The 12,500-nt window shown below is 39.6% G+C and overlaps 1 protein-coding gene and 1 long non-coding RNA gene across 3 annotated transcripts in view; one reads left to right on the forward strand and one right to left on the reverse strand.

Annotated features, from left to right (window-relative positions):
• Positions 1-12,500, reverse strand: part of LOC138009560 (uncharacterized) — a 441,051-nt gene that overhangs the window by 69,104 nt on the left and 359,447 nt on the right. The gene's annotated exons all lie outside the window — the stretch shown is intronic.
• Positions 7,801-12,500, forward strand: part of LOC138011182 (uncharacterized) — a 5,175-nt gene continuing 475 nt past the window's right edge. The window contains exon 1 of the mRNA XM_068858149.1: positions 7,801-12,500. This exon is cut by the window's right edge and continues 475 nt beyond it. Coding sequence (XP_068714250.1) covers positions 7,801-12,500 — 4,700 coding nt within the window.

Raw genomic sequence — 12,500 nt, forward strand, 5'->3', positions numbered from 1 at the left:
CGCTAACTGGAGATCCCTTGGCACAGCCTGACACCTGATGGTATTGGGTTCCCTCAAATATGAAATAGCTGTTGTGTAGGAGAAAGGAGAGTAAGTCCAGGATTTGGCCCTTTTTGAACTGTGTGATTTTTCCAATCATCAGATTTCTCCAGTTTTTTTCTGAACGATATCTATAGCCATGCCGATCGGTATGGAGCTGAAGAGTGAGACCACGTCAAACGACAAAATCAGCTCTTCTTGGGCCACTTCTTGATTGCTTACAAACTCTGCAAACTGTTTAGCATTCTTGACAGGGTATTCGGTTTTATTCGTAAGGTGTTTCAGTTCGCAAGCTTGGTATTTCAAGGAGCCAATACAGCTGTTTGTAGGTCTTAACAGGCGTAAAAACTAAGAAAAAATTTCAGTGTACATGCTATCGTCCTACACGAAGAAACTATTGCTATTAACCAAACCGGCAATGAATTGGTAATCGTATAAAACGTCTACAGGCAATGACCGTAATATACATTTTTATTTCATATATGTTTTATAACTGAGAAATTGTATAACATATAATATATACAGTAAACGACACAACTTTTTGAAATCAATGTTAAGCTACCAGAAAACCAGAAAAAGAACCTTAGTAGTGCTTAAAAGAAAAGGGAAACAATTGTTTTGAGGCTCACAAAGGGCGCTCTGTCTAACAAAGACACTCTTTTCGTGCCAGCTACTGTTGCCAAATGATTGAAAAAAATACAGACAATAAAAAAAGGGATGGATATCAAACTGGCCAAAACCAACATCAGGAAACTAGTCGGTGGCAGTTTATTAAGTTCCATTTTGTCACTTGGTCGTACGTTGCTACCAGCCTTGAGAAAGACATTGCGTCTCAGTGCTTTATCCGGTCTTGCATCAGAAGAAGCTTCTCTAATTGTCAAAGAAATATCAGGTGGTTTCCTTGTACCACAAAACCAAATGCATCAGTTGATCCCATATAAGGATATGTTAAACATGAGACAAAAAAGGACCTCCGTCATGCTCTACAAATGTAAAAAGCCTTTCATGTAAAACCAACAAAGACACAGTCCGGTGGCTTTCTTGGCACTCTGTTGGCCAGTATTGGTATTCCTGAGGCTATTGAGGCTCTTAAAAAGTTAAGTGGCTGAGGATAACCAAGGATTGGTTCGATGCATTCAGACAGTCGAAAAAGGGGGCTAGGGTCACCAAGCATCGGTTCGATGCCAACCATTCCGTCACCGTTTTACAGCTACCCGAGTGTCGGCCAAGGGATGACAAAAAAAAAAACTAAAAAAAAAAAAAGAGACAGGAAAAGGCCTACTGTTAGGCAAAAACAGCCCATTCAAAGATATTCTACTTCTGGGAATGATACTCTGAAACCCAAATTCAATAAGAATATCCCGTTAAACAATCATTATTTAATAAAATGGTGTAAATATTTATACCTATAAAAGATGTTTTGTCGAGAGATGAAAACATTCCCCATAACTATGGACAAGCATTGTTTATTTACAATCTCGAGCCCTCATATATAAGTGGGAGCTATTGGATTGCGCCTTATGTTAAGGACAACATTAATTACTTTGATTCATTTGGTATGCCTACATTTCAAGAGATTGTAAATCATGCGAGAATAAAAGAAATGACTTTGCTACATCAAAACAACCAGTTTCAGAATTTGGGAACAACAACATGTGGTTACTTCTGTCTTTACTTCTTAAATGAAAGGAACAAAGGGAATTCATATTATAATCATTTGAAAAAGTCTTCGCACCTTTCATGTGGGTGAAAAATCCAAAAGCAGGCAAAATGGAAGAAACTGAAATCTTTCAGGCTGATGATTGATATTGTTATTACAAAAACAGCGGAGAACGGGTCCAGGGTATGGGGATCGCGTCGGATTTGGGCAATGTAGGGGCCGAGCTGTTTCTTACAAAAGGAATCCCTTATCTTGGTAAAAAAGCAGTCGAAATGGCTCGCTACTATGGTTCAGAAGCTCTTCGAAACCCAAAGTTGCAGAAAAAGGCCATTGAATTCGCATTAAATAAACTTAATCCACCTATTCACAACGTTGGATCCGAACCTCTAAATCAACTGTCACCCAAGATCAGACCAAAGAACAAATACAATACGAACAGAAAGGAGCTTGACGATGGTGCTATTGATATCCACAAATAGATTGGAAAGCTGCCAAAACCAAAAGGCGGATGGACTCCACCAGGATATAAGTATATGTATATGGCAAAAACACTGGTGAGGTTACCAAATGGCATGGACAACCTTACAACAAAGTGGATGAAATAGCTGCTCATCATGACATTTGTTATAATATGGGTAAGGACAAAGCCAAATGTGACCGCAAAATGGTTAAAGCCCTGGATAAGATCCCTTACGGCGAAATGCCAAAATGGGAGCAAATGGCTAGATTTTTGATTAATGCTAAACAGAAACTTGGACTTGGTGTTAAAAAGCCAAAAAACGGAAAAAGCCGTCGAGTGATGAAACTGGCAAGAAAAATTAGCAAATCAATTGCATAAACCAATCAAACGAAAGTTAACTTGGCGGCGTGTTATTGTAAATCATATCGATGAAATTTAGTGTTCTGATATAGTTGAAATGCAACAGTTTAGTAAATGGAATAAGGGCTATAGATATCTTTATATGGTTTAAGATGTGTTCAGCAAATATGGATGGATTATACCATTAAAAGATAAAAAAGGTGAATCCATTGCTGCGGCATTTAAGACTATCCTTAAAGAAGGTAGAAAACCTGAATATTTATGGACAGACAAAGGTAAGGAATATTATAACAAACATGTGAAAGACCTCTTAGGTAAGAATAAAATGAAATTATACTCCGCGGAGAATGAGGAAAAGTCGTCTGTTTGTGAAAGATGGAACAGAACAATAAAAACTAAGATGTGGAAGCAGATCACTGTCCAAGGCAATACACAATATTTGGATATACTACCTAAAATATTAAACCAGTATAACAACACTAGACATAGTCAAAAAAATGACACCTACAGAAGCTAGTAAAAAGAAGAATAAAGGAGTTGTTTACCTTAATCTATATGGTGATATGGAGCATTCGCAATTATCATCCAAAGCAAAATTTAAAATAGGCGATAAGGTTAGGATAAGCAAATATAAAAGAAAGACTTTCAACAAAAGCTATACTCCGAACTGGACAGAAGAAGTGTTTATAATCGATAAAATCAAATACACTAATCCTATTAGTTATAAACTAAAGGATCTCGGAGGTGAAGAGATAGAAGGCAGTTTTTATGAACCTGAATTATTAAAAGCCAAACAGGATGTATTCCGAATCGATAAAGTCATCTGGAGAGATTTTAAAAAGAAACAAGCTTTGGTGAAGTGGAAAAGATATAGTGATGACTTTAACAGTTGGATACCATTTAAGAATATGACGGATTTATGAAAATACATAAACGTAAAATAACATAACACATATTGTATATAAACTACTATTGTAGTGAACTCAGCTTTTAGAATCTCTGTACTGTGGCCAATTTACATTATCAACTCCGTTGATAAAACCAAATTTTTGTATACTACTTCCCCACCGATGCAGCACCACAGTTTCTTTAGAAACTACCCCTTCATTCAAAGTATGTGTTACTGTTTTCCGCTTCTGAACTCAGTAGCCAAAAAAAGTTGTTTGTTTCTGGCTATTTCAAAGCATTCAAAATTTAAAAAAAAATTAAATATAATATAATATAAGATTTCAGGTGAAAATTATTGGAATTACTGGAAAAAAATCATGGTATAGATACTAATGCTGATTTAATTGCTTTAGAATACGGATATCAAAAAGTCAATTTTGCAAATCCCTTAAAGAGGCGTATAGGCACATGTTTGGACTATCTGATGAGCAACTGTATGGTAGTTTAAAAGAAACAAAAGATGATTATTGGGATGCTAGTCCAAGAACTCTTTTACAATTTATTGGAACAAATTTGTTGAGAAAACAATTTAATCAAAATATTTGGGTTAGCAGGCTGGAAAGCTGTTTTTTTATAGTCTAGACAAAACATATGTGGTTCCTGATATTCGTTTCCAAAATGAGTTATAACTTATTAAACAACATAGTGGTTTTGTAATTAAGGTCAATCACCCATCTCAAGTCAATAATGATCAACACATTTCAGAGACTAGTATTAATGCTATTACTGGTTATGATATTTTGATTCAAAATGATTCTACTATTGATGCTCTATATAATAAAATTCGCGATTTGTTTACATTTGGCAAACACTGTCATAATGTTAATAGTTTGCAATTTAAAACTTGAATAATGTAATCTAATTATAATATATAGATGGCTGTTTTAACAAAAAATCAAAGTAATGGTTTGACCAAAGACGAACTAAGAAGAATTAAAACTAATGGCTCCAGTTTTAAAATATATTGTAGAAAAAAAGCTAATCAAACAAAATAAAAAAAAATACTTAGTGTTACTATAGGAGACACATCAGTCATGCTAAAAAAAATAAAAAAAAGCATATCATCTTGGATGGAGATCCACAATAAGTATGATAATTGTATAGTTTAATTTTATTCCAATATTAGAATTTTAAAAACATATAAAAATAATTTCAATGTGCAAAAGGATTGATAAACCTGCAAAACAAGGATAATGAATGCTTCAGATGGTGCCATATAAGATTGTTAAATCCACAAAACGAAGATTCACAGAGAAAAAAATCAGACAAAACATTTATCCAAAATTTGGATTACAATGGAATTAAATTTCCAGTAGCTATTAAACAAATCAACAAAATTGACATTAACATCAATGTATTTGGTTATGAAGAAAAACAAGAATATCCTATATATGAGTCAAAAGAAAAGTACGAAGATCATATGAATTTATTGTTGATTATAGAAAATGAATAAAAAAAACTTTTAGGTACTTATCAAATATTTCAATAAATTTATGTATAATCGAACGGAACATAAAGAAAGGAAACATTTTTGTATGTATTGTCTACAGTGTTTTAGTTGTGAAAAGGTATTAACAAATCACAAAGATATATGCCTTCAAATCAATGGTACACAAGCGATTAAAATGCCTGTAAAAGGTTCAACAGTAAAGTTTAACTAACTGTACCGTTTGTGATATATGCTGATTTTGAAGCAATAGTAGAAAAAGTATATGGATGCCAACCTGATACTGATAAATCGTATACGGAAGCATACCAAAGGCATGTTGATTGTGGATATGGATACAAACTAGTTTGTTGTTATGATGATAAATACAGCAAACCAGTTCAAATATACAGAGGACCTAATGCTGTATACAAATTTATGGAAAAGATGCTTGAAGAGGTTAAATATTGTAAAAAGGTTACGAAGTACAAACTTAACAAACCATTAAGCTGATGAGTGCCACATTTGTAACAAGAAATATACTGACCAAGAAATTCGAGTAAGAGACCATTGTCATGTTACGGGGCAATACAGGGGTTCAGCACACCAAGACCGGCGTTTCTTAAACGAGGGTAAGGGTAAGACCAAGGGTCAGGTTAAGGGTAAGGATACGAATACAGAAAGTATCATTAAAATGCAAACAAGTTAACCTTAAACTTTTGTTTAGGCCTAATTAGGCCTAAGGTTAGCTTTTATGCATGTTTAGGATACTTTTTGTATTCGTATCCTTACCCTTACCCTGACTCTTGGTCTTACCCTTACCCTCGTTTTAGAAACGCCACACCAAGACTGTAACCTTAATTTTAAAGTGACTGACAAAATACCAGTGATATTTCATAATCTTAGAGGATATGATAGTCATTTTATCATGCAACAGATTGGCCAAATAGCTAAAAATAACACGTACACAAACAAGATTGGAGAAGAATGGCAAATGAATATTAATGCCATCATCTAACCTTCGTTGACAGCTTTCAATGAGTTTAAGTCTTGATAAACTAGTCACAAATTTACCTGATGAAGCATTCAAATACAAGTTACAAGAGTTTCAAGATGAGAAACTTACCCATATTATCTCATGGATTCACTTAAAAAGTTTGAGAAAACTGAATTACCAAACAAAGAAGAATTTTACAGCATATTAAATGATGAGAATATATCAGATGAAGATTATCAACATGCCAAAAATGTATGGGTTACTTTCAACTTAAAATCGATTGGCGAATATAAAGATTTGTATCTCAAATCTGACATCCTGTTGTTGCTTGATGTGTTTGAAAACTTTAGAAAAACCTGTCTGCAATATTACAAGCTATATCCCTGCTATTATTTTACATCTCCCGGATTATCATGGGATGCTATGTTATAGATGACTGATATCTAATTAGAGCTAATGACCGACATTCACATGTTCCAATTCATTGAAAAAGGAATGAGAGAAGGAATCAGTTATGTTTCCAACCGATACAGAAAAGCAAATAATAAGTGCATGAAATCACACGATAAGGAGGCACCCTCAAAGTATATCATGTATCTTGAAGCAAATAATTTATATGGTTAGGCTATGAGTCAATATCTCCCCACTGGTGGTTTTAAATGGATGATAGAAAAACAAATTGACCAGCTAAACCTAGCTAAATACACAATCGACATCACTAAAGGATTGATATTGGAACTTGATCTAGAATACCCAGAAAAACTGCAAGTTCTCCAAAACGACTATGCATTAGCAGCTAAAAAGATCGCATTCACCAGAGATATGTTGTCATAATATTGTAAAAAGATACAGTCCAACCTCTATTAAGCGGCCACTTTCCAAAGTCCCGATTTATTTTTCAGGAAACTGCTGTATTTGATACCTCCATTCAACGGCTACCTCTATTAAGCGGCCACGGCCACCTTTTTGCCGTTGCAAGTGTATTACTTATATGGTTTTTAGCTTCCATTAAGCGGCCAGCAAATCATCTTTCCACGCGAAATGGTGACAGATGATATAAGGTGATAACTGATAACAAAAAGAAAACGAGAACTGCAATTTATCTCCACTATAACAAGTCACAAGCCACGTACACGTGCAAAGTTTTCACATCCGGCGCTATACAAATACAACAAAAGCTAACAATAGATAGAGCTGACCCACTGATTTGTTACAACTAAAATCTGTACAGGAAAACCTTGTTACTACTGAACTGGAAATCTACAAAAATCCTTGCTCCTTAAGTTTTGATTTTAAGCATTGAATTGAGAGCTCGTCTCCTGGGAAGCAGTACTCGCATGGAAATTCTAAACCATAGCCGGGCCCTCTGTTTAACGTAACTGACCAACTCCGGCACTTTGCCCAGTTTAATGGGTACCAAGACCTTTCCCTAGCTGTAGGAAAGGCAAATGACGTGATCTCGTCATTAGAACTCTGCATCCCAAAACGGCAAACAGCATTGACAGATTATTTTAAATAAATCATGCGTGTGTCGGAAATAGGATCAATTATATATTCATTTTAAATTTAGTACTCACTGTTAGGCTCATTATTAAGGTTTGTTGATGTTTGGCGAAATTCTTAATAGTTTCTGTAATTGGATTTCCATCGGGTCTTAATCCCATCAATCATATCATTTTAATCTAGGGTGTGCCAGAACAATAGAATCTTTGAGCTTTGAAATATTATATAGATGTTTTTTGTATTAGGGTTTTTGGAGTGATTTCGATCTACTAGTGAGAATCTGTGAAGAATTATATACTTCGCGAATTAAAGGACAAGAGTTGAACTATGACAGTGTGGGCTATCTATTCCTATTCCCCATACAAGTGGCACCTCCGACGGGACTCTTCAATCTTATTTGTTGTAACATGGAAGAAAATATCAAGAAACTAAAAGCTGAATTTCAACTGTTGACGCTGACATGCTCGAAGACTGCTTCGATCGTCGAGAAGGCTAACGTAGAAAAAATCATGCGCCACAGAGAGACACTGAGAAAGGTCGTCGCATCAATCGAGGAGCTGAGGTTGAACATCGAAAAGGAAAAGCTTATGAGTGGAGAAACGTTAGAGAACGTGGAACAATGGGGAGGTGAAGTTGAACAACGCATTGAGCAAGCAGACACGGAAATTTTGAGCCTGACTCGCCACCTCGAAGAGTCTGCGATGGAAAAAGAAAACGATAAACGGGAAAGCGAGCTCAAATTCGAGAAGCTTAAACTCGAGCAAAAAGCTAAACTAGAATCGGCCACAACAAAGCAATCATCGAAGAGCAATATCAAATTACCCAAGCTAATTATTACAAAGTATGATGGAACGTATAAAAAATGGCTCTCTTTCTGGAACAAATTTGAAGCGGAAATCGACGCATCCGAATTTCCGGCTGTTACAAAGTTTGCTCATCTGAAAGAGCTTCTTGAAGGTCACGTTTGCGAATCAATCGACGGGTTGCCATTCAATTCTGAAGGATACGAACGGGCAAAGAATATTCTCAAGACTAACTACGGAAACACAAGCGAAATCATCAGAGCCTGTATCGATAATATTAATTCCTTGCCTGTAATAACTGGTTCCCAGCCAAGCAAGATTCATAAATTCTGCCAGTCATTGAGCTATAACGTACAGTCCTTAGACACGCTGGGAAGGTTGTCGGGTTGTTTATCAATGGTGCGTGGCATTCTCGACAAATTACCTGGGATCAAATCCGAGCTTGTAAGAGGAAAAGTTGGCTGGCAAGACTGGGGATTTTCTCAGTTACTACAAGCTTTAGAGGAATGGAAAGAAATCCATCCCACCGAACCATCAGGAAACGCGAACGGGAAGTTTTCGTCGGCACCTTCGCGTTCGCCACGCCAGAGAAGTTTCTACGCCCACGATCAGGATCCCGCGGGTCGACGCGCGTGTGTTTATTGTGATGGCGTGACTCACAAATCGTGGGAATGTGAGCACGTAAAGTCTCCAGCAGAGCGTCGTGGAATTTTGCAAACCAAACGCTTATGTTTCAACTGCACCAAAGCACAGCATAACGCATCGCAGTGCCGAAGTCGAGCAACATGCATTCATTGCAAACAAAGGCATCATTCTTCGATTTGCGATAGGACGTCTACCAGTGTTCAAGCGGCAGTCAGCGATGGGGTGGCTCTGACAGCAACGCAAGGGGGAGAGAGGGTCTGCCATCCTATAGTTGTTGTGAATGTGAATGGCGTGGTGTGCAGGGCATTGCTAGATACAGGAGCAACCGTCTCCTACGCTTCAGGCTACCTACTGGACCGCTTAAAGTTAACCCCAGCTCGTACCCTTGTTCGCCGTGTTCAAACTATTGTTGGAGTTGTAACCAGAAAGAGCAAAACGTATGACGTCATCGTGAGTGATACCAGAGGAAGTTATGCCTTGCCAGTGAATGTGACTAGAGTTGAACGACAGGAACTTCTATCAGTGGAAAATCCCAACTATAAGGAGACTATTGCAAGGTACCAGCATCTGAGAGGCGTACATATGGAGGACACCGATACTAAGAGTCTACTCCCTGTGCACGTAATACTAGGAGCAAGCAGCTATGCCAAGCTCAAGACTGGCGAGCCTCAGAGAACTGGAGCAGTTGGCGAACCAGTTGCTGAATACACTAAATTTGGGTGGACCATTATGTCCCCAGGGACTGGAGGAGATGTAGATAGCATGTTTCTGGCCCATACTATGCCAAGTGACTACGAGGATCTATGCCGCATGGATGTCCTAGGAATTGCAGACCCACCTAGTGGAGACCAGAGCGTGGTGCACGCAGAGTTCCTGGAACAACTTCAGCGCAGCCCTGAGGGATGGTATGAAAGTGGACTTCCATGGAAAGGTGACCACCAGCCATTACCATCAAATAAATCAGGAAGTCTTAAACGACTTTCAAGCCTTGTACAGCGACTAAAGAGAGTGGGGCAGCTAGAAAACTACCATGCCATCATGCAGGAGCAGCAAACAGAAGGAATTATTGAAGAAGCTAGCATGGAACCAAGAGGGCGCGAATTTTACATACCCCACAAGCCCGTCCTGAGAGAAAGTGCAGAGTCTACGAAACTGAGAATCGTATACGACGCATCTGCAAGAGCATACGAGTCAGCACCCTCTCTTAATGACTGTCTTGAAATCGGACCGCCGTTACAGAATCAATTATGGAAGGTGCTTTTACGAGGAAGATTCTACACAGTAGCCCTTGCCGGAGACATTCAAAAGGCATTTCTCCAAGTGCGTATTCGCCCAGAGGATAGAGACGCTCTTCGTTTCCATTGGTTAAGTAATGAGGACCCTCATCAAGTACGCACATACAGGTTTACCAGGGCACTGTTTGGGTTGGGGCCTTCACCTTTCTTACTTAGTGGCGTGATGCGACATCATTTAGATATCTGCCGTGCTGAGCACCCAGAACGCGTGGGAGAGATTGAGCATGAGCTATACGTGGATGACCTTCTGATGGGAGGAGCGACCACCGCAGAAGTCAAGGAGAAGAAGATCGAAACCATCGATATCTTTAGTCAAGCTGCTTTCCACCTTCACAAGTGGCACTCTAACGTGAAAGCTTTGGAAGATGATCCAACAGCCGACTGCGAAGACGACTTAAGCTATGCAAAGCAACAGTTAGGAGTAAAACCAAGAGAATGTGGCCTGCTTGGTTTGAAATGGGACAAGTCAACCGACGACTTTGGAATCACGTTTCCAGTCGATGCTTCCTCGCTAACCAAAAGAGGCATTCTGGGAAAGGTTGCCAAGATCTACGATCCTCTTGGACTTGTGGCTCCAATCACACTTCAAGGGAAGCTGTTATACCGTGATGCCTGTGACAAGAAATGCGCGTGGGATGCACCGCTTCCGCCTACTCTGATTCGCCAGTGGAAAAAGTGGGAGAATTCATTGTCCCAGAGAATCAACTGTCCAAGATCGCTGACACCTATTAGAGAATCTATTGAGGGAATTAAGCTCCATGCTTTCGGAGATGCTAGCGGAAGGGGTGTTGCAGCAGTCGTATATGCTGTCGTCACACACTCATCATCAGAAAGTCAAGGATTGGTGACGGCGAGAGCAAGATTGGCCAAACAAGGGCTGACCATACCTCGGCGAGAACTAGTCTCTGGCCACATGGCGGTAAACCTCATTACAAATGCTCTGGATGCACTTCAAGGTTTTCCAGTAACCTCTCTACATTGCTGGTTGGACAGCACCGTAGCACTTCATTGGATACGCGGAAATGGGGATTACAAGCAATTTGTAGCCAACCGTGTGCGGAAAATCCGTGACCACAAAAATGTAAAGTGGCGGCATGTGCCTACCAAAGACAACCCCGCAGACTATGCCAGTAGAGGTGGGATGCTCACCGAGGGAAATCAGTTGTCGTGGAAAGGGCCGACCTGGCTAGCAAACCCTACAAATTGGCCTCCTGATATAGTAACCACACCTACAACAGAATCAAACGCAGAAGTGAAGACTACAAAAGAGCTGTTTGCCCTTGCCGTAGACACGAATGATGAACTTGATGACCTCCTCTCCAAGACTTCCTATTGGCGAACTCTTCGATTCTGTGCGTGGATAAGGCGGTTCATTGACAACGCAAAGAAGTCAAAACCTCAAAGAATCAATGGTCCACTCACGACTGAAGAAATAAAAAACCAAGAGCTTTTCTGGGTACGTCGAGTCCAAGCACGTGGAGCTAAAGGCATGGAGGAAGATAGATTGACATTGAACCTGCAAAAGAATGATGACGGACTATTAGAGTGCAGGGGGCGGCTGCAGGGCGACTATCCAATTTATATACCAGATTCCACTATCCTTGCCGAGAAGATCGTTCAACAGGCTCACAATGCCACGCTTCATGGGGGAGTTGGCCTCACCATGGCAAGAATCAGAGAGCAATTTTGGATTCCTCGTCTCAGACGACTCGTAAAAAGAACTGTGAAGAAGTGCTATGGATGTAAAAGGTTCCAGGCTGTTGCGTTAGCCAAACCACCACCAGGCCTTCTACCACAAGAGAGAACAAAGGCAGCTGGTGTATTTGAAGTAGTGGGAGTAGATTTCGCCGGGCCTATCAAGTACCGCAAGTCTTCACGGCAAGAAGGGAAAGCCTACTTAGTTTTGTTCGCTTGCAGCTTGACAAGAGCCCTGTACCTAGAAGTTTTGCCGAACCTGGAGACTGAAACATTTCTCGGAAGTTTGAAACGCTTGATTGCACGTCATGGAAGACCTTCGGTTATCTACTCTGACAACGGGCGGACCTTTATTGGCGCGGAAAAATGGCTAAAGAAGGTTCAGAGAGATGAGCGGCTCCAAGGATACCTAGCAGCGGAGAAAATCCTTTGGAGATTCAACTTGAGCAGAGCACCCTGGTGGGGTGGCCATTTCGAGCGTTTAGTGGGCCTCTTTAAAAGTGCTTTCTATAAAACCGTTGGTGGCGGTATGCTGTCCTGGTCCGAGCTCTGTGATGTCGTACTGGAAGTGGAGACTCAACTCAACCGACGCCCATTGTCTTATGTTGAAGACGACGTTCAGCTTCCGCTTATCACACCAGCTAGTTTTCTGTTCTCGAAGTCCAATCT

This window comes from Montipora foliosa, chromosome 7 (assembly GCF_036669935.1).
Source record: "Montipora foliosa isolate CH-2021 chromosome 7, ASM3666993v2, whole genome shotgun sequence".
Taxonomy (NCBI): domain Eukaryota; kingdom Metazoa; phylum Cnidaria; class Anthozoa; order Scleractinia; family Acroporidae; genus Montipora; species Montipora foliosa.